General features: G+C 48.3%; 1 protein-coding gene across 3 annotated transcripts in view; it reads left to right on the forward strand.

The window, feature by feature from the left end:
- The window catches only part of TTC39C (tetratricopeptide repeat domain 39C), a 986,275-nt gene that overhangs the window by 565,647 nt on the left and 396,035 nt on the right, over positions 1–24,593 (forward strand). For all 3 annotated transcript variants that reach the window (XM_069620912.1, XM_069620911.1, XM_069620913.1), the window contains one exon: positions 12,701–12,808. In XM_069620912.1, coding sequence (XP_069477013.1) covers positions 12,701–12,808 — 108 coding nt within the window. The remainder of the gene's footprint in view (positions 1–12,700; positions 12,809–24,593) is intronic.

Genomic DNA, 24,593 nt, shown 5'->3' on the forward strand with positions numbered 1-24,593 from the left:
TTGGGGATCCAAGGAAAGCGGACCCAGGCAGCGGCATCGGGCTGAGGCACTGACCCCTTCTCCGCGCAGAGGGCAGAGTGTCCCCCCCGGGCATCAGAAGACAGGACCAAAAGACCAAGAGGGCACTAATTGCAGTGCGGAGAGAGCGGCAGCTGCAACCCGAACTTGCGATAGGACACCAGTAGCATGGCTGCCAAAAACATCTGCCAGGAGTGGGCTCCCACAGGCGGAAACACCAGGCCCTCTCATATCCTTGTGGGCAAGTAAGGACACACAAGAGGGGAGTGGTGGACAGCGGGAAGAGACTTCTGACGTGACTCAACCGGAGGAGTCACAACAAGCTCCCCACTTCACCCGACAAGACTTACACGGAGAAATGCTCTCCCTACAGGAGTCATTGGCGAGGACTTTCCAAGACCAGTTTCAACTAATACAGTCTGACTAAAACCAGGCCCTGTCCGAAATCAAGCGGGAAGTAAGCCAATTGGGGGAGCAAACGGATATTGTGGAGAGGGGTCTGCAGGAAGTAAGCAGAGATACCAAGGAGAATAGTGAAGCGATAGACAGACTGGATACAGAAACTCGGAATCTCGACATTAGAATGGAGGACTTGGAAAACAGATCCAGGCGGATCAACATTAGGCTAAAGTTATTGCCGGAGACAATTCTGGATAGGGATCTGAAAGAGTGCCCAAACAATATTTGCCGATCTGCTGGGGGTGAAATCACCAGATAGGATTGAACTGGATAGAGTACATAGAGTGGGCCGCCTCAACTCAGCCCGGAATCAGAGACCAAGAGATGTACTGGCAGCCTTTTCGAGATACGCGCAAAAGGAGGCTGGATTGAGGGCTGCAAGACCCAAAGAGCCAATAATGTATAACGGTCAGAAAATCGAGCTCTATCAAGATCTCGCTGGCATCACGCTAATCAAGAGGAGACAGATGGGCCCTGTGCTGGCGAGGCTCCAGGAGCAGGGAGTCAAATACAAATGGACCTTCCCTTTTGGGCTTGTGTTCGAGTGGGAGGGGTCGCAAAGGAGGGTCACCTCGCCACAGGAGGGGGCGGTTCTGTTGCAGATCGATCTAGACCAAGACCAGGGAACGCCCATTCCGAGGAGGCTGCCGGATCCAAAAGAGGATCCCTGATCCCGGCCATGGGAATGGTCAATTGTGGGAGAGGGGAAACGTAAAAGGCGAAACAGACGGGGTCTCACTAATGGGAAAGGTAAGGGGGACTCCGGGCTGGAGAAGGAGGAAGAGGCGAATGAGATCTAACATGGGAACATCTGGATATTAGGGGGTGGTGGACAAAAGGGTGGATGAGAAGGGGAAGAGGAGTAAGGAGCAAACATCATGGAATCGATAAAGGCGTTGAAGCCTGTGGAAGGGGTTCAGGATGGTGGGCCTAAGGCGCGGGCCCCGAGGGGGGAGGGTGGACGGGTCCCAGAGGGGGGGACAAAGGGAAGAGGGCGGGGGTTCTGGGGTGGGGGGGAGTTAAGTTTCAGCCACATAGTGTTCAACCTCCTAGAGGTAAGTGGTATCTGGGACATAAACCCAAATACAGGGCGGGAAGAGAGGCCAAGCAGCAGATCAGAAGGGAAAGGAAGAAGAAAGAGAAACATTTTTTTTTCTTTTTTAACAATTCAAGTGGATCACACATAATGTTAGAGGGCTCAATTCCCCATTGAAGAGGAAGAAGCTTGAGCTCTTTACGAAACGGTGCCGCCTGGATTTTCTTGGCCTGCAGGAAACCCACTTATTGCGAGGGGATCCGCAGAGGCTTAGACTAAGGGGCTTTGACCAAATAGTACAGGCCTCGGGAGAGACAAAATCTGGAGGGGTGGCCCTGGCAATAAGTAATATGACTAATTTCAAGATAGAGGAGGCGATTAAAGACAAAGAAGGCAGATATGTGATGGTAATAGGATCCGCTGGAGAGGGATTCTACACAATAGTGGTTGTCTACGCCCCAAATTCAGGGCAGGAAGCCTTCCTTAGACAGCTCTTGCTCCCACTCAAAGGGTCCAATAATTTTAATGGGGGACCTGAACATTGTGTGGGATAGAACAAGGGACAGATCAGGTGGCAAACTCGGAGGAGGGGGGGTTGGAGGCTTCACCTGCCCTGCGGGACAGAATGTCTGATGTAGGCTTACGGGATGTTTGGAGGGATGTGAAAGGGGACGAGGAGGGGTTCACCTTCTTCTCGGAAGTGCACGGATTGCAGTCGAGAATAGATTATTTCTGGGTCTCGGCGGGCAGGGTAGGGAAGGTCAAGGAGGTGGAAGTGGGTCCTATGGGCATAGCAGACCATAAAATACTCATAATGCAGCTTGATCTGGGCTTATCGAGGAAGAGGCTGTGGGGCTGGAAATACCCTGAATATCTGTTAAGGGACCCTGTCATTTTGGGAGAGATGGAAAGCAAGATAAAAGAATTCTTTGAAAGCAACAAAAGGGGAGAAACAGGGGAAGATGTTCGGTGGGACGCATTCAAAGCTACGATACAGGGTGAAATTATGGCAGCCAAAGCACAACACAGCAAGCAGATGATACTCCTGGAGACCCAGTTGGAAAGGGAGGTGGAAGTAGCGAGGGGAAAAGCTGTTGAGACTCCCAACAGACGCAATCATAGGGATTATAGGAGGGCGGTGGGCCAACTAAACTTGTTAAGGACTCAAAAAGCAGAAGGAGCCCTCTTATTGGTGAGGCGGAAATTCTATGCCAAGGCCAATAAGACTGGCACCCTCCTGGCATGACTTCTCTGGGGGACGGAGTCGAGAAACACAATCACAGCTCTACTTACGGGGGAGAGCCACCCGACTCAAGGACCTTTAGGAGGCTATGACGGAGTATTATGAATCCCTTTATGGGTCCCAAAACCCCCAGAGTCGCCATCAAGAGATCATTTTAGATAAGGTTCAGCTCCCACTAGTAGGACGCGAGGCCCAAGAAATTCTGAATCAAGAAATTACGGAGGATGAAGTGAGGGGGGTAATAGGGAAGTTGACCCGGGGTAAAGCGCCCGGTCCTGATGGCTTCTCAGCAGCCTTTTACAAACAGTTGTCCGGACTACTGGTGCCACACCTAACCTTTCTTTTCAACACTTTCAAAACAACTGGAGAAGTAACCCCTTCCATGAAGGATGCCAAAATCTCCTTAATTCGGAAACCGGGGAAAAATCTGCTAGAAAGGTCCTCCTTTAGACCGATAGCCCTTATCAATGTTGATGTGAAAATTTTCACCAAGATATTGGTGAATAGGCTAGAGGGGTTACTTCCAGAACTAATCCACCAGGACCAATCGGGTTTCATCAAAGGCAGGCAAACGGCGTACAATATCAGGAGGGTGGCAGATCTACAAGAAAAGGTAGAAAAAACGGGCACCCACGTGGCTCTTCTTTCGCTTGATGCTGAAAAAGCGTTCGACCGGGTGGAGTGGTCATTTCTTTTTAAGGTTATGGAATGCATGGGTCTGGGTGGAACTTATCTGGAAATGGTGAAAACTAACTATAACGGTCCACGGGCAAAGGTGATAGTTAATGGGGTGGCATCCAGAGTATTCCAGCTACAGAGGTACGAAGCAGGGATGCCCCCTGTTCCCTTTACTGGTCGCTATTTATTTGGAGCTGCTATTTCAGGCCATCCGGGAGTCAGGGACATCCGGGGAATTCCATTTGGGGGGACCCAACACAAAGTTGCGGCTTTCGCTGACAATATGCTACTTACCCTTTCTGACCCGTCCCATTCCTGCATGGCCAGTAGATCATTGCTTGAAAATTTCAGGGAGGTATCAGGGTTGCGTTCCAATATGGGCAAATCCCAATTAATGGTTCTGAGTCTGGGGAAGGAGGAGCGGCAGAGCTCAAAGGCTCCTCTCCGTTTACTTGCGTCCTGGGGGGGATTGTGTACCTGGGGGTAAAGATAACTCCAACGCTCCCGGGGTGGTTCGCAGCCAACTACCCTCCTCTAGTAAAAAACATTAGAAAGGACCTCCACAGATGGCGGAATCTCCGCGTCTCCTGGCTAGGGAGAATAGCAGCCATTAAGATGGTGGTACTGCCGTGTCTCTTATATCTGTTCCAAGCTATACCCCAAGCAGTCCCGGAGCGCTTCTTCCGGGAGCTTTGAACCATAGTAAACGATGTCATCTGGGAGGGAAAGAAAGCTAGAGTCAGCAGACAGTTACTCACAGCCCCAAGAAAGGAAGGCGGTCAGGCCCTCCCTGATTTTCGGCAGTATTATGAGGCGACACATTTGAGAGTCATTAGGGAGTGGCTCCAACGAGGGGAGGAGAAGCACTGGGTGAAAAGGGATAGGGCAGTAGCCAAACAAGATTTGGACGTGGTGTTAAGGCTTCCAAAATGCTACCGTCCAAAACATATGTATATGAGCTCCATCACTAAATTGATGGCGGATAACTGGGACAGGCTGGCCAGACAAAGGGGCATTACTACGTTCCCATCCCCATTCACACCAATATTCGAAAATGGGGACTTCACACCAGGGCTGGAGAAGGGGGCTTTCAAAAAATGGCAGGACGGGGGGTGCAAGAGGATGCGCAACATGTTCATCGGGAAGGAGATTAGCTCTTTTCCTGAATGTAAAAGGGACTTCACTCTGGGGGAGGAGGAAAGATTGCGGTACTATCAGCTGCAGCATTGGTTGATGCATTCAGAAAATAAAGAGGCGGCTACCAGAGTCCCTACCAAATTCGAAAAATTCTTAATGTCTAATGATGGCTCGAAGGGGCTAATCTTGCATCTGTACAGAATTTTAGAAGAGGCCAAACCAAGACAAAGGTGGGCCTTTATGGGTAAATGGGAAAAGGTGTTGGGAAGGAAGATGGAGAAGAAAGAAAGGGAGAGACTATGGAGAAGGATTCCGAAATTAGCAAGAGCATCCGAGACCCAAGAGGCGTGGTATAAACTTATTTACGGTTGGCACTACACTACGGCCAGTCTACACAGAGTATACCCTGAGACATCAAGGGACTGTTGGAGAGGGTGTGGGGCAGTGGGGACCGCAGAGCACATTTGGTGGGGCTGCCCCAAAATAGCACCCTTCTGGGACGAAATACGGAAAGCTCAACAACAGGCCTTTGGCTCAGGGGGGAGCAGATCCCCAGAGTTGATTCTGCTGGGCATTCACCATGAAGACACGGAATGTGCATCGGGAGCTAGGGCAAGAGCGCTGACTATGCTCATCATTGCAGGAATGTCTTTGATTGCGCAAAACTGGAAAAGCCTGACAATACCTGCCTTTCAGGATTGGCTCCGGAAAGTCTGGGAAATAGTCGCGGTGGAATGGGCAACATACGCTCTGAACAATGCAACGCAGAACTTTGCTAGTGAATGGGGAGAAGTTTTGGCCTTTCTCCAAGACGACTTTAGGATTGGTTGGCGCCCACAGCGTCTCAAACTGCTGGACTTACAGTGAGCGGAGGGGGAGATAGACTGCAGTTGGGAAAGTTAAGGAACATTGAAAGTCGATTTGTTTTTCTTGAAGGGGGTGGGAGCGTGGGGGGGAAGGGAAGGGGACCATTGGGAATGTTCATGTTTTAAAAATGTTAATAAAAAGAAGTTTTAAAAAAAAAACTGCGAGTGACTCATTTCTACCAAGGATGTGGCTTTGAATGAGAAGGGTGGGAGGAGGGAGTAGTTTAAGGACACAGACTGAACGAGGTTCCAATTAGCCAGCAACATTAAGTACTTGAACATTGAAATTCTAATAATGACAATAAACCCTTTTATGAAGTTATATTGTCTTGAATCTTCTACTGATCCTAAGGTTGTGACCTTGTGCAAACACTCAATTGCATAAACGTTTGCACTTTTAAATTCAATAAGTAGTTGTGCAGAGCCTACTAAGTTTACTATAAACATGTTACAGCATATTTTCAGATTGTGATATCTTAATCTCAAAACGCTTTGAAACCATTCAAAAGTGTGCCATTATTTATAAACAAATTCCTTGTGCTGTATGTACCTAGTAGTTACTTTCAAAAGGTCCAAAAATGTGTCCAGGTTAGTGTTTGCATACTTGGCTTCACTGATGGATATATTAAAATCACATCTGCTGTTGGAGGCTCTGCAAGAACAAAGCTGTAAGATCATAAAAACAGTGCCTATCCCTACAATGGTTGATAATGGAAACACATACTCCTACGTCCCATCTCCTTTCCTCCATACGTGTGGGACATTCTGTCCTTCGCGACGGGACCAGAGCACTTCTTTCCAATAAGTATAAAAAATGGTTGTCCTTCTTCTCTTTTTACGCGGGGTACCACACGCTGCCATAACCGCGCCCTCCTGAGCTCCGGCCCACGCATCGCCCTTCAGTCCTTTTCTCAGCGTGGGCAGGACTGAACCCACTTGCCTCTTCGGAATTTTTTGTTCCCGTTGTCCTCTCCTGCTCCGGTTCTGTGGTCGCATAGTCCTCTGTCTATGCTGGAGCGCCTGGGATTTGTGTCCTGTTCTTCCTGCAAATTCCCTCTGCTTGGGGGGTCTCAGGCCAGACCACCGCTGGGATTCGTGCTTCTACTGCGATTCCCTCTCCGTCCGGGCACTCCAGCGTCATCTTCTTCGGTGGGAGGACGGTTTTCAGCGCATTCCTCCGCCTCATCTTCAGCTTTTCATCAACGAAAAGAAGAGACGCCCGGTAAGTTCCTTACTTTTTAGGGCACCCCGGCTGGGGGACTCCTTTCCGGCGTCTTCTCGGTCAGGGAGGGGCTCTAGTAGCTCTACGACCAGGATTTCTCCTGAGGTGCCTCACAGGCCTAATAGGTGTACCAGAGTTTTCTCCGAGGGTTCCCACGACGAACCTGCCATGACCGGAACACGTTCTGAGGTTCACCTGTCGGGTGCTAAACCTAGGCCCAGTTCGTCTGAGGCTTTGGACACAAGGGTTCGCTCTGAGGCCTCCATTTCTGGTGCTTTCTGTACCAAGCCACGGCTTGAGGCTCCTCATGAGCGAGCTATACATACCGGGATGAAACCCGAGGTTCCTCTACTTGAGGCTAAGGTCTGTACTGACAAAACCGAGAGACCTGCTCCTAAGGTCTTGTCTGTAAGGGTCATTCCTCAGTTTTCCCACGCTCATCGCGGTGATACTGGTTCCGTCCAGGGGGCAAAGAGGGTGGTTATGCACCATAACTCCCCTGTTACCGGCTCTGCAGAGGTTCCTCCATTGGAGGCTTATGTTGGGGCCACCTCTAAGATGTCAAGCCAACAGCCGAGACCCCCCAGTACTGGCTCGGCCGAGGATCCTTGTGTCAAGACTAAATTGTTACTTAAGTCCCTGAACAGCCTGTGGAGACGATTGCCTCAGCTGTACATGTGACGCAGTTCTCTTCAGGCATCAACAAAATGGTGGCCCACCCTCATGGTCCATGGCGGCCATTTTGGATCCTTCCCTTACACCTAGGTTCGGGATGGTGGGTGCTGGGAATCTTAGTTTTGGGGCTGAGCAGCCTGTTTCACCTTTGGTGGAATGTAAAAACATGTTCTGCCCTTCTTATGACTGGTGTGCTCGTATGACGCTGCCACATACCGTCTCGCTTCCTCCTACTTCTGCTCCACTGATCTACGTGGACCCGATTGATGTTGGGCCTTCCTGGCAACCATCCTCATTGCATTTGTGGGGGTACGCCCCTTATGAGAGGCCTCTGCCTACCCCAGTGCCTAAGCCTTCATCAGAGGATGTGTTTTTCGGGAAATTTCAGCGGCTCATGCATTCTGACCCTATGAAAGAGTACTTTAAAGGTCTTTTCAAGGAATTATACCCTGAACCTCCGGCACCTCCTTCCACTCCAGTGGCTCCGCTAGTTGTACCACCTCTCCCTATCGGTCCGCCTCCAGCTCTTCCTCCCCTGCCCCCATTGTCTCCCGTAGAGAAGACACTGGCAGTGCGAGATAGCACTCTAAAACCTGCGGCGACCCAGCCGTCTGCCACTGATCCCTTGGATGACCCTCAGGCAGATCAGAATAGCGATGAGCAGCCCTGCTCTGTCAGAGTATTCCATGACCGGGTTCTGGATATGATGGCCCTCCTCGACATTCCAGTACCTGACGCCCCCGCTCCACACGAGGGGGTGCTTTCGGGAGCGATCCCCCTGTCACCACAAGAGCGCACCAGCCTTTCCCTCCAGAAGGACGTTTTGGCTGAGGCCCGTAAGGTCTGGGATAAACCCCACTCCGGGCTGCATATTAATAGGAGAATCGGTGCCTGTTACAGGCTTCACACCTCCGAGGAGATAGCCTTGGCGTCTAGTCCGCTCCCTTCCTCGACAGTGGTAGCTGCGGCTACGCTTCAATCCAAGCCGGCCTCTGCGACTTCTACAGCTGCGGCTAAGATTCTCTCCAAGGAAGACACAATTCTGGACTCCTTGGGCAAGAAAGTCTTTGCTAAATCAGCACTGCAACTTTGCCAAGCAAATACCGAGCTGATACCGAGCTGATACTGGCGGCAGCTAATATGAAGCTGTGGAGGGAGTTGGCTGATTTCCAGGAGTGCATTCCTTCGGATAGGCTAGATGACTTAAAGGCCGGTTTGTCAGACGCTAGGGTGCTGGCACAGGATATCCTGCAGGCTGTGGCACACCATGTGGATACTTCAGCTCGAGGCCTGATGGTGGGTATTGGCACCTCCCACCAGGCGTGGCTCCATGAAACAAAGTTTTCGAAGGAGGTGCAAGATAAAGTTTTGGATCTTCCCTTCGACGAAAAGGAGTTGTTTCATTCTTCTACGGATGATGAACTCACAAAGACCAAGGCGAGTACCCAAACCACCAAATCTTTGTCAGTCCTGGCAAAGGTCCCAGCTAAGGCCCCTTACACCCATAGGTCGGGGTCTCAGTCTCGATCCTTATCTGGCTTCAGAGGGTTTCAGGACCGCCGGGCGCGCAGAACTGACCCTCCAGTTGGTGACACCCGTCGAAAAAACAACGTGGTGGGTTTTTCTATCGTCCTTCAGCCTACAGGAGCAGGTAGTCTCCCTGCCGACAAATCTACAAAATTATATTTTTTGTCAGTCGCACGACACTCCAGTAGGAGGACGAATCTCGTCGCATCTGGAGGCGTAGCAGACCATCACCGACGATCGGTGGGTTTTGTCAATCACTCGGGCGGGCTTTTGCTTGCCCCTCACCCCTACTCCACCCTTCAATCCTCCCTTCCAACAGATCTGGACACCCTCTCTCAGAGCCGAGGTTCAGAAGCTTCTAGACCTCAGGGCGGTGGAACCTGTTCCGCTCGGGGAGCAAGGGGAGGGCTTCTACTCTTGACTGTTCACAGTGCCCAAACCCAACCAGGCTGGCCTGCGCACCATCCTCGACTTTTCCCAGTTCAATCTTTCTCTTCCCCAAGAGAAATTCAAGATGATCACACCCTGCCAAATGAAGTCCTCTCTTCGGAAAGGCGACTGGCTCAGTGTTGTGTACCTTCAGGACGCGTATATGCACATTCTGACCAGGGACCGCATCGAAAGTATCTGTATTTCTCCCTGGGAGGGGAGCATTTCCAGTTCTGTGTGCTCCCGTTCGGTCTCAGCTCGGCGCCACGTGTCTTTATGAAGATGTCGGTCATCACAGCTTACCTTCGGCTACAGAGCGTTCATGTATATGCGTATTTGGACGATTGGCTCCTACGCATCCCCTGTCCTCAGGCGGCATTGAGCAATCTCCAGTCTCTCCTTCAGCTCCTATTCCACCTCTGGCTTTCGGTGAACTGGCGGAAATCTTCCATGACGGTCACCCAAGACCAGATCTTCCTGGGTTTTCGTTGGAACACGATCGACTCCAGGGTGTATTTAACGGCAGACAGGATTGCAGATCTATTCGCCACGTGTCAGCTCTTCATCCAGTCAGAGCACATGACGGCTTGATGGTTCCGGAGACTTCTGGGCCTCATGGCTTCATGCGTACTTGCTCTCCCTCTTGCGCGTCTCAAAATGAGGCATACCCAGGGTGTCAGGCTTTGGACTCGAATTCCAAGATGATTCTGGTTCCTTCCTGCACGATGACGGACCTTCTATGGTGGCCCTCGGCCAGCAATCTTATGGTGGGGGCCTCCTTTCGGGAGCCCTGCCCGCAAGTGACGATTACCATGGGCTCCTCCCTCCTAGGGTGGGGAGCAACTCTGCATCATCTCCAGGTTTTCGATCTCTGGACAGGCAGTTTCATATAAATTATTTGGAACTCCTGGCGGTTTTCTGGCGCTGAAAGCGTTCCAACCATCCATCACGAACCGGGTGGTCCGCGTCTGCACAGACAACTCGGTATCCATGTTTTACATCAACAAGCAGGGTGGTACCAAGTCACCACCTCTTGTGGACCTGGCCATTCAGATGTGGGAATGGACCATCCAGCACGGCATTTGGCTGCTGGCGGTATACATTCCGAGCCAACTCAATGTGAAAGCAGAGTCACTCAGCCGGCAGACAGCAGCCAGCTATGAGTGGGAACTGAACATGGTAGTCCTCTGCAACATCTTTCGCCAATGGGGCACTCCATAAGTGGACCTTTTTGCGACTGCAAAAACAGGAAACTTCCTCTTTATGCATCCAGGAACGGTCTCGGGGCCTCTTCTCTAGGGGATGCTCTTGAACTTCCATGGCACAACATGAAGGCATATGTCTTTCCGTCTCTTCCTCTGATTCATCGGTCACTATGCAAGCTCAGGAATGCTTTGAATTGCACTCTCCTGTTCATAGCTCCTTGGTGGCCGCCAGATTCTGGTTTTCGGAACTTCAGCATCTTTCGATTTGTCCTCCGATCAGACTACCGCTGATTGCCAACCTGCTTCACTAGTGCGATCAGCAGATGTGGCACCCCTGCCCACAATCATTCAGCTTGGCGGCCTGGTGCCTGAATTCAAATCCCTAGCGCAGTTTAACCTGTCTGAAGACAATATGCGCATTATCCAAGCGGCCAGGAAGCCTTCTATGAATTCTCAGTGTAGGAGCAAGTGACTCCGGTTTTGTCACTGGTGTTTAGCTAAACAATTAGACCCCAGACATGCTACGATTGACACTTTCCTTTCGTTCATTTCTCATCTGGCTGCTTCGGGAATCCATGTCCTATCCTGTAGGACTTACTTGTCGGCTATTGCTGCCTACCTGTCCACGGATGCCTGTTCCTTTTCTTTGACGAGCCAAGTCATTAAGAGGCATTTCGCAGGATTATTACATCTTTCTTTACCTGTACACAATCCTCACCCAAAGTGACCCCAAAACTGTGGTTTTGACCGCCTTATGCCATAAGCCATTTGAGCCTATGGCCACAACGGATCTGAAGTACCTTTCTTGGAAGGTTGCCTTTTTGATTGCAGTGACTTCGGCAAGGCGTGTAAGCGAGCTTCAAGCCTTGTCCGTGGAACATCCGTTCCTTACCTTTCACAAGGATAAGGTTGTGCTCCGCACTCATTCTTCTTTCCTTCCTAAAGTAGTGACAGATTTTCATTTGAATCAATCTATATCATTACCAGTCTTTCCCATACCCTGCCTCAGATGCCGAGAGAGTATTACACAATCTAGATGTTTGATGAGCTCTGAAGTTCTATCTGGACAGAACAACTGAACTCAGGGTCTCCTCCCAACTCTTTGTTATGTTCGGAGACCCGAAAGGGAAACCTGCTTCAAAAGCTACTATCTCCCGATGGATAGCCTCCTGTATCTCAGAGGCCTATACCATTCAGGGCCTTCAGCCTTACCTTGTACGTGGCAAAGCGGCTGCTGTTGCCTTCCAAAAATATGTTCCCTGGGAGACCATTGAGACGTGGGCCTCCCATCAGCTTTTTGTAAGCATTACTGCTTGGACCTGAGCTCCAGGGCTGATGCTCAATTCGATCAGGCTGTTCTTAAAAACCTCTTTCAGTAATGAGTTTCCATCCACCCTTATTACCTGTGAGGAGTGCTTTTGGAATCTCCCACAAGTATGGAGGAAAGGGAACGGGACGTCGGAGTGTAACAAAGTTACTCACCGTAGTGACTACCGTACTCCTAGTCCATAGTATCCTCTATTATTGCTTAATTGGTCACAGACCTGGCCATAGAAAAGGACTGAAGGGCGATGCGCGAGGTGGAGCTCAGGAGGCGGGGTTACGGCAGTGTGCGGTACCCTGCATAAAAAGAGAAGGACAACAATTTTCAATTTTTTATGCTTTTTGGAAAAAAAGTGCTCTGGTCCTGTCCCAAAGGACGGAATGTCGCACAAGTATGGAGGAAAGGGGACTATGGACTAGGAATAAGGTAGTCACTACAGTGCGTAACTTTGTTAATAGTGCACACATAAGACACACATCGAGGATTTACATCTTCCTCCATAATCCAAACTCTCACCTCTACACATCCTCTCGCTATACCTTTGCCTCACATATAGGAATTTGGCCAACAAAAATGGCCTGGCCTTTACGATGTCAGCCATACTCGTGTTTTTCCTTTTTTATGACTAAATTGACAGATAACTGTAACAAAACTAACATATCACAGGTCATTTAGAGGATATTTTAAAAAGCATCTCTTATTCTAATATGTTTATTTATTGTACCTGGAATGCAGCCACTATGAAGATGGTTTTATTAGCTGAGTTTTAAATTTAGAGATTGTGAACTACTGTTTTAAATACTGTGATCAACCGAGGGAGTCGTATCTTTTAAGGTAATTTGTGAAATGATTTTAATCCTGCTATTTTCCCTGATTTTTAGGATGGTGCAGTATGATAGAATTGAGTTTTAAGGAGGCGTTCACATCTTTCGAAAGACTAAAAAATGAGTCACGATGGTCGCAGTGCTATTATGCCTATCTCACAGCAGGTATGAATCTTGGCTTCTATAGCATCACTGTGTGTGCTACTCGACTTGTCCATCTTGATGTACTTAATAATAGAATGTGCATATGTGCCAGTATAGAGCATAACCTAGCATGTATTTATCGTTTGGAAGGTGAGAGGAAGGGCAGGAAATTCATGATTGATGTAGCCAGGAGTGAGCAATTGCTGCCTTTTTCTCTTTTTGGGCAGCTTATATATAAAACATTTACATTCTACCACATGCTAAAAAGGAGTGCTGAGTTTTTGCCATAATCTTTATTCACATCATTATGGCATATGTGTATGCGTGCATATATACTTCTTAATAAAGTGTGTTGGGAACTGGCAGCCCCACCCCCCCAGGCGCTTTAAAGTAAGGCAAGATGCATTCAATGCACTGTAATGAACATGGGGGCAGGGAGGGTTAGTGAAAGGGAATATAGTGTATTCATATGGTGTGGCCCAAAGTGCGGGTGGCATTGCTATTTTGACTAGATATTAAAACTTTCCTAGATAGGAGAGAAGGCTTGTGCAGTAATCACGGTAAAGGTGGCATTGCATGCCGTAGGCCCACATTCACGAGGCAACAGAAATCTCCAGTCATGTCAAAGCTCCCATGAGGACAGTTTGCACCCCCACTTGCCACACTGTTTGTTCATTATTCTTAAAAGTGTTGCAGAGATGTGTCTTTCACCCAAGATGAATGTGCCTTACAAGGCCGCGATCAGAGGCCAGCGCCTGGTGTGCATGTTATCTCACTTTGGTCAAAGCATGACCCGGCCCATTCCCGCGTGACCACGAGTTATAGCCCACATAACTGACTAAACCCCAGGATCCCCAAATTCCATGACACCAGGTGCCCTTTGACCACGAACCCCAAAGTAACAAGTCCTGAAATGTTCAAAGAGGATGGACAGGGTGCATAGTTGAAGCAACTCTCATGTGATTTGTATTGCGAGGTGCTGGGAGAGATAAATTATAGTTTAAAATGAGGGCAGAGACCTTGAAGCTGGATGGTGCGGAGGGACTCAGTACAATGTGTGTGCGAAGGTTAGAGTGCCTAGGAACCTTCTGTGTGCTCATCTTTAGGTCTGCCAAGGGCACTGTGTGAGTGATAAACAAAGCTGTATAGTAGGAGTGTACTTCATTTGTTGTCTGACCTTCGACGTGAGAAGAAGATAAGCCCTGCAGCGCTCACGTGATGGAAGACGGACGGACTGGGCTGGGACCAATAAACTGTCATTCCATATGGATAAGGCAGCACCTTTATAGGGTCCATCCAATCAGCCTCGCAGGTTGTCACCATATGTATTGCATCATCGATGACAATGTTTTGCTTTAAATGTTTCTGCTTGTACCTCTTTTTGGCAGAATGTTCTTGGCAGCAGAGTTACTTGCTGTTGCTCTCATCTGTGCATGAGCTTAAACTTGTTATCCTTACAAGATAGACTTGGGCCTTTCTTCCCAAGCGGGTTGTATTCTCTCTGGTGTGAGCGTTCAGGGGCTTACTTTCAAGGTCTCTAAGGTCGCTACAAGGAGGTATATGTGTGCTTTATGAAACAAATCAACCAAATAATAACTAAATCTGTATGTATATGTTCATTTTGCATGTTTAACCTTTTAGTCTGAGACTTGGGCATGCTAGGCTCACCAGCAGGCATCTACCATGACTGAGGATTAAGAAAGAGGCTGTTGCAGTAGTCCATAAAAAGACAAAAAACTGCTGTAATGTTTTGAATTGGGCCTTTTAATTGAATACAACACATTCACTGAATTAGTATTTTTCATTCAGTTGGTTTGCTGGGTATAATTTAGATGATTCTTCCTCTTAAATTGTTACAACTCATGCACTGAATTAGCGTTTTCATTCAGTTTAGGTTTTTCTTTAAGAGTCTTTTTTTTTTTTTTTTTTAAATTTTATATTTATTGGTTTTACAAATAACAGAAAAATGCAAACATTACTTAAACACAGTTGTACATCTCTCAGGAGGGCAAGTCGGGCACGAGATGCAAATCAGAACAAGATGCCAATAGTCTCATTGACGTGCGACAGTCCCAGTTACCTGAGTATGTTTCGTTGGCTGTTTGCCGTACTTCCCTCCCACCCTCCCCCCGCCCCCACTTGGTTTATTGTACATCACAAATACAATCCTGAAACATTAGTATCGGTATCGTGCAGTTGGCACAGGGCTAAGCATTGCAAGATGTTAGCGGCCGGGCTTAGGTGGCTCGTTTTTTGTATTTTGTATTGTCCTTTGGACGTGGCATCATTCGGTCGGGTTTTGAGGCTCCTCTGATTGGGAGGCAATAGGGGGTGAGATATACGTGTTCTTGAAGTCCATCCATAGGGTTTCACATTTCGCAGATTTATTGTGCAAGGAGGCGGTGATCGTTTCCATCACATAAATATTTGTAGCAATTTTGATCCACTCGGCCTTCCCTGGGATCAGGTGGGACTTCCATTTGGTCGCTATGAGGGCCCTTGCCGCCAACAACAGCTGGGGGGCCAGGCCTTTCACCCGGAGCCACTCTTCCTCATCTCTTTCAAGGCCAAACAAAACCAGGTGTGGGTCGGGTTCCCTGTGAATATCATCTATTTCCTTAATCCATCCCAAAACCTCAGTCCAGAACACCTTGATGTGCGGGCAGCTCCACCACATGTGCCAGTAGTTGGCATTTTCTCCACACCTCCTCCAGCATTTCGGGCTCATGGATTGGGACATTTTAGAGAGACGTAGTGGGTCATAATGCCATCTATGTAGGAGCTTTATTGCATGGAGTTTGTACTGGCTGGAGATGGAGGATTTGGGTGCGGCTTTGCACATCAGGTCCCAGTGGTCGGGGAGTATCTCTTCACCTAAGTCTTTTTCCCATCTGGCTTTGAGGGGTTCCGTGTTGCCACCTTCTGCTGCTAGGAGTGTTTGGTACATTACGGATATGAGGCCTTTCATTTCTGATCTGGAGTCCAGAAGTTTCTCAAAGGCGGTGAGGTCTCTTCTCAATTTTACTCTCCATTCAGGTTTTGTCAACACCCCTTTTAGCTGGATAAAGTGAAATGTCGATAAGGTACCTATCCCCAGCGCCGTTGTCAGGTCCGGTAGTGTAATGAACGAGTCTTTTCTCTGAAGTTGTCCTACTCTTTCAAGGCCCGCTTCATACCATGACTGGAATCGCTCCAGGTTCGGAATATGGTCATTTATGCCAGGAGACCATAGGTGACTGAGTGGGGATGGCCAGGTGGTGACTTCTCGCATCTCTTTCCCAGTGCGCCATATGCTCCATATAGTAGTCAATATTGGATGTTGTCTGATTTTCCTCTGCACCCGTTGGTATGGGGACCAAAGCCATTCTGCCACTGTGGCGGGGGACATATAGTGGTTATCCATCTGGACCCATTGCAGGTGTTTGTGGTCCCTAAGGTGTGGGATTAGGACGCGCAACTGGGCAGCTTTATAGTAATTCCTTAAGTCAGGAAGACCCACCCCTCCTTTTTCTGTGGGGAGAATAAGCGTGTTATATGAGACCCTCGGTCTCTTCCCCTGCCAGATGAACCGCAGCATGGTCCTCCGGACCTCGACAAAGAATTGTTTGTGTATCACGATCGGCAACATCTGGAAGGGGTATAGAAAGCGAGGGAGGCACACCATCTTGACGGCATTAATACGCCCCAGCCATGAGATCGTCAGTTTACTCCATTTCTCAAGGTCTCTTTCAAAGCTTCGGAGAAGCGGGGGGAAGTTGGCCTCGTAGAGGTCATCTAGGGTTCTAGTAATCTTTATACCTAGGTATTGTAATGTCACGTGTTCTATTTTAAGCCCAAGGGAGAGGAACTTTGCCTCATTTTCAACCGGGGTACCTTGGAGGGGGAAGAGGATGGACTTAGACATATTTACTTTGAATCCGGAGAACCAACCATATTCTTCTATTAGGGCTATGGCATGAGGGATTGAGGTCATAGGTCTGGTTAGATGAAGGAGGATGTCATCAGCGTACAACGCTGCTTTGTATTTAGTCTCTCCCAGCCGTATTCCCTCTATTCGGGGGTCGTCTCTGAGCTTTTGTGCCAGAGGTTCCAGGGAAAGTGCGAACAGGATCGCTGAGAGCGGGCATCCCTGTCTGGTTCCCCTTTGCAGTTCGAACCACCTGGAGTATTCTCCATTAACGAAGACTGACGCTTTGGGAGAGGCATATAGTGCTCGTATCCCATCACAGAATTTGGGGCCTATTCCTACTTTCTGGAGGACTGCACTCAGGAAGTCCCATTCCACTCTGTCGAAAGCCTTCTCGGCGTCAATCGAAAGGAGGGCCGGGTCGTCTGGAAGACTGTGTCCGGCGTGGACAAGGTGCAGAGTCTTACGCATGGTGTCAGCGCCCTGCCTGCCAAGAATGAATCCGACCTGGTCGGAATGGACTAGTTTGGGCATTAAAGTTTCTAGTCTGGCGGCCAATACCCTGGCATAGATCTTCGCGTCCAGATTGAGGAGGGAAATGGGGCGATACGATCCACACAATTTGGGGTCTCTACCTTCTTTAGGGATGACAGATATGAGGGCTTTCTTAAAGGAATCTGGGGCGGTCCCAGAGCTCACTATCTCGTTAAAGAGTTCTGTGAGGAATGGTGACAATTGGTCGGCGAAGGTCTTATAGAAGCCGGCCGTGTAGCCATCTTCGCCCGGTGACTTTCCTAGTTTAAGTCGTTTGATTGCATCTCTCGTTTCGCTTTCAGTTATGGGACTATCAAGGAGTTCGGCTTCCGTTTGCGTTACTGTAGGGATGGTAATTGGGGACAGATAGGACGCTATGTCAGAATGAGCCGATAACAGCTCGGAGGTATAAAGATTTTCATAGAAGGTGGCAAAACGCTCGGGTATTGAGCAGGGTAGGTGAGTCGTGGGGCTAGTGGGCTCTGATATCTCCTTAACCTTGCGTTCCTCTCTCCGTTCTCTGAGCCTGGCAGCTAAGAGTGCATCGGCCTTGTCACCTTTTTCATAGTATGTCTGTTTCAGAAATTGCAATTTCCGCACCACCTGGCCATGTTCCACCAGTCGTAGTTCTTCCCTTTTGCGGTGGGCCATGTCCAGTTTGGTGGAGTCTATTTCTGTTTCATCTCTCAATTCGCTCTCCAGCTGGTGTATTTCACTGCGCAGCTTGTTTTCGACAATCCTCCGCTCTCTCTTTTTAGAGGAGCCCTCGCGTATTAGCACGCCTCTCCACGTAGCCTTCCCAGCTTCCCAGATCACTTGTTTGGAGACCTCTCCATTGTCATTTGTCCTGAAATATTCTTCAATCTCGGTCTCCATTTCTCCTCTGAACACCACATCAGTCCAAAGGGACTCGTTGCAGCGCCAAGATCCTCCGGCGACAGGCAGGTCAGCCCAATCGACGTCAGCCAGTACCATATCGTGGTCTGTCCACGTAATCGGGACTATATTGGAGTGGCTTGTGGACTTCGCAAGATCAGACGAGAGGAATATATATAAGAGTCTTTTTTGATAGGTATTCCTCTTAAAATTGACTTTTGATGCTGTTGGTACTTGCTTCAAAGTTCCTCTTTCTTGAAGAATCCTCTGATAGGTATTCCTCTTAAATTGACTTATAATGCTGTTGGTGCTGTTTTTGCTTTTGCTTCAAAGTTCCTCTTTCTTAAAGAAACCTCACTTGTAATACTGTTGGTGCTGTTTTTGCTTTTGTTTCAAAGTTCCTCTTTATTAAAGAAACCTCGACACATGTTTCCCTGTCTTTTGTTAGGACGGTTCTTCAGGAGGTTCTTATATAGTTTTGTAATTATGTTGTTAGAGGGTCATTTCCATTGTGTTTCTTTGGAATCTGAGAGGGAGTGAACCCTTAGGTAATTTGTGAAACTTCCATTTATGTTCAATAGCTGCGATAGGCTTCTAAATATTTTTTCTCACTCTTCACATGTGGCTTGTACACGTCTTGTCTAAACGTTCCTCCCTCTGGTCCTGTGTGTCTTGTTTCCTGCTGTACGACACACGTCTTGCTATGCGCCGGTCTTCGTTGAATCCTTGTTGCAGTAGTCCAGCCTGTAGAGAACCAGAGCTCTGGAGACGGTGAGCTCCTGGGGGAAGGCGAGGAAAGGTAGAATACCTCTGAGGAGGTGCAGCTGGAAGTGGACCTTCTTGGCAAGGTCTGTGAGGTAAGGAGAGAGTGGAGTCGAAGATGACACCAAGGTTTTTAGCCTCACAAGAGGGTGAGGGGAGGGGGCCCAAGGAGGGTGGCCAGAGTGAGAGCAGGAAATCGGGATCAGGGGTCCCAATGAGGAGAATCTCTGTTTTACTGGCATTAAGGATGAGATTGTTGGAGGCACACCGTGCCTGAATAGCGGATAGACATTCAGGAATGAGCGAGGAAGGAGAGGAGGCTGAGGGTAGCCTGAGAGAGAGCTGTGTGTCATCCGCATAACACTGAAAGTTCGAGGAGAAGGTGGAAATCAAGTGGGCCAAAGGAGCCAGATAGATATTGAAGAGCCAGGGTCAGGGGATAGAGCCCTGGGGAACACCACATGTGGAGATTGAGGTGGCAGAGAGTAAAGAGCAAGTTGGACCTCAGAGAGTCAGTCCACAAGGAAGGATGGCAACCAGGCCAGAGCCTGATTCATGATGCCAAGGTTCTTGCATAGTTGATTAATCAAGGTGGGGTGATTGACCGATTCGAAAGCAGAGGAAAGGTCAAGGAGGATGAGGGTGGAGGGAGAGCGGGAATCAAGGTTAGAGAGCAGATCTTCAGAGATGTTCACAAACATGTGGCTGCTCTGAAGCCAGACTGGTGTCATGGAGACAGCCAACAGATTCAGTAGTGTAGGGTTGGCTTTGAGATGGCAACATCTCCAAGAGTTTTCCAGGGAAAGGAGTGATAGAGATCGGGCGATAGTTAGCCGGGCAGGAGGGGTCGGCAGAAGGGTACGACGTCCTTTCATCGCCGGCTTTTTCATCCCCAGGCTTTTAAAAGTGCACATACATCGAATGTGCTCATCGAATATTTTAGGGAGGGTGGGAAGGGCAAATAAGGGTTTTGGCGGGTGGGCAATAGTAAAATATAAGAGTGGGTGGGAGGTTTGGGGAGACCCCCCGCCCCCCCAAAAAAAACAACAAAAAAAAAACCATGAGCACATTTGATGGAATGTGCACGTTTAAAAGCCTGGCGATTTAAAAGCAGTTGATGAAATGACATGGAACCGGCAGAAGGCCTTTTTAGGAAAGGGTGCCCATGTGAGTGCTTGAGAAGAAAGGGGAAAGATCCAGTCGCAAAGGAATGATTACAGAAATCGGCCAAGGCTGGAGCAAGGGAAACAGTGTTGTCATTAATGGTTCTGGGGGAGCACCTATTTGGATGAAACGTCCTGAATGGGAATGGTCTAGAAACATCTGTTCTATTTGATTTTACAGAAAAGAATGTAGCAAAGGATTTTTGAACAAAACAGTTTTATCGAAAGAAAACCAGAGTTTTGGGGGTATTTGGACGGTCCCCCCTAATCTCCCAATTTCTCCATGTTTGTAACCCCACCCCAACCCCCCTCCACCCGTTGTAATCCCTTAACCCACCCACTGTGTATATATTTGTTTAAAGTTCAATATTTTTTTCGATAAAAATGTTTAGTTAAAATGTCCATCATTTAAAAATGTTTTCGTTAAAATCACTAAATCACTGGATACCGAAACATCATCAGGTTTTATAGGCGAGAGGGAGGAGAGAATGAGGGGATGAGGGAGGGAGGCCAAAAGGGGCCTTCGAGAGGTAGAGGGAGAGAGATGAGGAACAGAGGAAAGTGAGGACAGGAAGTCCTGGGTTTTAATAGTGAAATGAGATGCCAGAACCGTGCAGAGGGTGTGGGAGGGTATAGGAGAGGTGGAGACTGCAGTAGGGTTGGCCAGCTCCTTGAAGATTCTGAAAGGTTTGGACCTGTTAGTGGCCGCAGAGATACAGGCTTGAATATGGACCCTCTTCTTAGAGAAGATGGAGAGTCTGTATTGCCTTTGGAGCAGGCGGCAGACCAGTTTGTCAGTCGATGTGCCCGAAGCCCTCCACTTCCGCTCAGCTACTCTGCACTTGTGTTTTAGAGCAGCCAGGACAGAGTCAAAGCAGGAGTTGCTCTTGGAGGCAAGCTTTAAATGGATCCTCATAACAGGGGCAGGGATATCTAGAGGGTTGGATATAGAAAGGTGAAGGTTAGAAAAGGCTGGGTCAGAGTGGGAGTTGACTGAAGGCGAAGGAGGAGATAGAAAGTGGAGGCAAAAGCAGCCACTCACACTCACTTCATAGGTCGAATTACCGCGAAGGAAGGTAGCAGTGCCGGGAGGGGGTTGGGGGGTTTGCCAAGTGGCAGGAAGTTTCAAGCGAGAGGAAAGTACAAAGTGGTCAGTCCAAGAGTAGTGAGGGGGTTGGAGACAGGGATGCCTGAAGAGATGAAAACATCCATGGTGTGTCTGGCTGAGTGTGTCAAGGCAGAGGGTAGAATGGAGAGGGAGAGAGAGTCGCATAGGTTGCGGAAAAGCCATGAGGAGGGGTCAGGGGAATCCAGGTGGATGTACAAATCCCAGAGGAGGAGAAGCGTAGAGGTAATGAGAGAAGAGGTTAGGTCAGCCCATTCATAGAAGAAGAGGGTGACCTGGCCAGGTGGCCTGTAGATAGTGGCCACAGTCAGAAAGAGGCCAGGGGAGATAGAGAGCCTGCAGACAAGGTAGTCAAAAGAGGAGTAGGTCTGAGTAGGAATGATAGAAGCAGGGACCCACTCAGGAAAGATCAGCTCCCTACCGCTAGGGTCGATTAGGCCTGGGCTCGGAGAGGATCTTGTAGCCCTCAGGGAGGAGAGTGTCAAAACTTTTGACAGAGCTGGCCATGAACCATGTCTCGGTAAGAGCAAGACTATCCAGGTCAAGGTCTTCAAGGAGGTGGCAGATGACAGAGGAGTGTTTGACCGCAGAGCAAGAGTTGAGAGTAGCTTTGTACAGCAGATTTCCACTTTTGAAATACGTCCGTGGAGGGGTACAGAAGTGAGGTATACCCATTGGAAATGGTAGAGATGTGGCAGAGGAGGTAGAAGCATGTGGCATAGGGGCCAGAGAGGGAGCAGAAGGGGGAGCCAGAGAGGAGGCAGGGGGGCGCTGGAGAGGAGGCAGAGTAGGTTAAAGGGGGTGGCAGAGGAGCCAGAGAGGTGATCATAGGAGGTGACAGAGGAGCCAGAGAGATGGTAGGAGGAATAGTAGGAGAAGGGAGGACATTGATGAGACGTAGAAGGCACCTATCAAGAAGAAGGAGATTAGGCTGAGAGCCCTGGACCATGATTGTGCATTTAAATAGACATTAATGAAGGCTCTGGAGGACAGGAAGGAGGCCAAGAGGTCCTCCCAACGGGTGCCGTCATTGTCTGGAGTGGAGGATGAAGACGGGAGAACTGCAACCATATGTGGGGTCCATAGGGCAGGAGAGGGAACGGCAAAGAGGATGTCAGTGAGAGTCTGTATGGAGAAGGCGCTGACATGGGTATCAACGATGGGAAGGCTTTATTGGAGACCAGGAGATCCTTCTTGAACATTTTCCTTCCAGACTTAGTGAGAGGGATAGGATAGTTGATAGAATAGCAGTTTGAGAAAATAGGAGAAATTGGGAGCACCACACAAGGAGTGCGGGTAGTGGGAGGGAGCTGCGAGAGGGGGAGAGAGGAGAAATATAAGCGCAGCAGGCAACTAGGCCACCCAAGATACACAGGGTGGGTTAGAGGGGGAGCAACAACAACACAGAAAGCAACAGAAGAAGCACAACCAGGAAAGATTCAAAAAAAGGAAAGCATGAAGACAAACAGTGAAATTTAACAGTGGTGGAAGAGAAACTGAGATCAGCTAAACCTAGAGAATGGGAACAAAGGCCTAGTGAGCATCAACAGCAAATCAACAGTACGTAGGAATGGAGTAAAGACAACAGAGATCAGTTAAACCTAGAGGAGAAAAAAAGTTCTTGTGAGCACCACCAGCAAATCAACAGTACTTAGGAGCGGTGGAGGATGATCACAAATTGGTGAATGCAAAGATAACAGCAACAGAATTACATAACACAAAGTACTTCTATCCGAGAGAGGGCGGCCTAATGGTTGCACAGAACAGTATAAGTTGATACACACATTGGAAATATAGGTAAGAGAGAGGTAGGGCAGTTTAGTAGCGAGCAGAAATGGCTGTTCTCCTTGCCCGCGCCATTCTTATCTTGCAGTCGTGGATGGTCAATGGCTGCGCTGCATCCTCGCACCTGGGCTGCTAACCCTTTGTCGCCAAACACCTGCGTCGCACAACCCCCGTGCCCTTGGCCTATGCATGTGTATTGACATCTTTGGAAGTGACCTCACAGAAAAGGATATTGGTGTCATCACTGTCTTTTATACTGGGTGATAGTACAATACATTTCAATGAGTAACCCAAGAGACACATAACTACAGTTTTGCAATACATGAATGGTAACTATTGCTGATATATATGGAGCAACACTAAATTACAGGTTTACTCACTTTGTGCTCCTCCGGATGTTTTGGATTGCAATCTTCAGGATTCTTCACCACTGACTGTGATTCTAAGGCAGGTGGGAGTTGGAAGTCCAACATATCTTGAGGGCCTCATAATGAGTACCCATGCATAGTCTAATAAAACATGAGTGGTGTTTTTTTTTAAAAAAATCACATACTGTGAACTGAATCAATCCCAATTTTGGTGATGAAGGCACACTGAGAGTAAGCATTTGGTGGTGATCACATATTTTTTATAAATGGAAAACAAGGGATTTTAACACAGTTTACAGTTTAGGTACCAGTATACACATAATAAGTCTACATCACAATATATGAATTCTTATAGATACATGATGAGGAAAAAAGTATGATTTTAGCGTTATTTTCCCAATTCTGAATAAAGCCTAGGAGAACCAACATGGAACAAATGACCCTAAAGAAATGTCCTTTCGGCTTTACACTCATACAATCATGAAACACAGTTAGAGAAAATGCATGATACAATCACCTTCTTGTTTTTATTGCTTCACACAGCATGGTACTGTGCAATATGATTCTAAGCAGCTGACCACATTATGCATCCGTATTACCATGCAGCTTCTCATAATGCATGCCTCTTATTTCTAAGCACACAACATTCACACTTCTTATAGGACTTTGTTGCCACAAACAATAGTCACTTGTAAACCTCCATTCACCACTCACCTGTGTGCCTGCAGTCACTTTCTACTAATCACTTCCAATTTTAAATGTTCTGCTGATAACAAGGAGGCATGTGAAGAAGATATTTAATAGAATTCAGTATGAGGCACTGTGCTCCACTCTACCCCTACCAGAGAAAGAGTCAGCAGAAGGGAAGCTAGGCGAGGTTGAAAGGCAATTGAAGTCTACAGTCACCCAATGTGCGGAATCAGAGAAAGCGCTTCTGCATTTTTACAAATCAATATTAAAATCAGTCAATCAATTAATATCAGAGGCTCTGATTGACTTGCGTCCAGGCCCACAGTCTGGATTAGCAGAGTGACCAAATTCAGTGAGATTTAACATATCTGTTTGCAGGTATCCGTCACTGTGAGTAAGATGAGATGAGTGGAAGGGGATTGTTCACATGGTCAATGCCCTTAAAGAAACCAAGTGTACGAGTGCAGCGTGACTTGGGAGAAATGGCCCACAAAAAGAATATACAACCCTTCTCCAGCATGGGGTCTGGCATGGATTCACATGCTCGTGAATATTCCCTGTCGTCAGCCTGGGAATCCTCTGTAAATGAAAAAAT

Source organism: Ambystoma mexicanum, chromosome 5q, assembly GCF_040938575.1.
Source record: "Ambystoma mexicanum isolate Mex_15411 chromosome 5q, UKY_AmexF1_1, whole genome shotgun sequence".
Lineage (NCBI taxonomy): Eukaryota > Metazoa > Chordata > Amphibia > Caudata > Ambystomatidae > Ambystoma > Ambystoma mexicanum.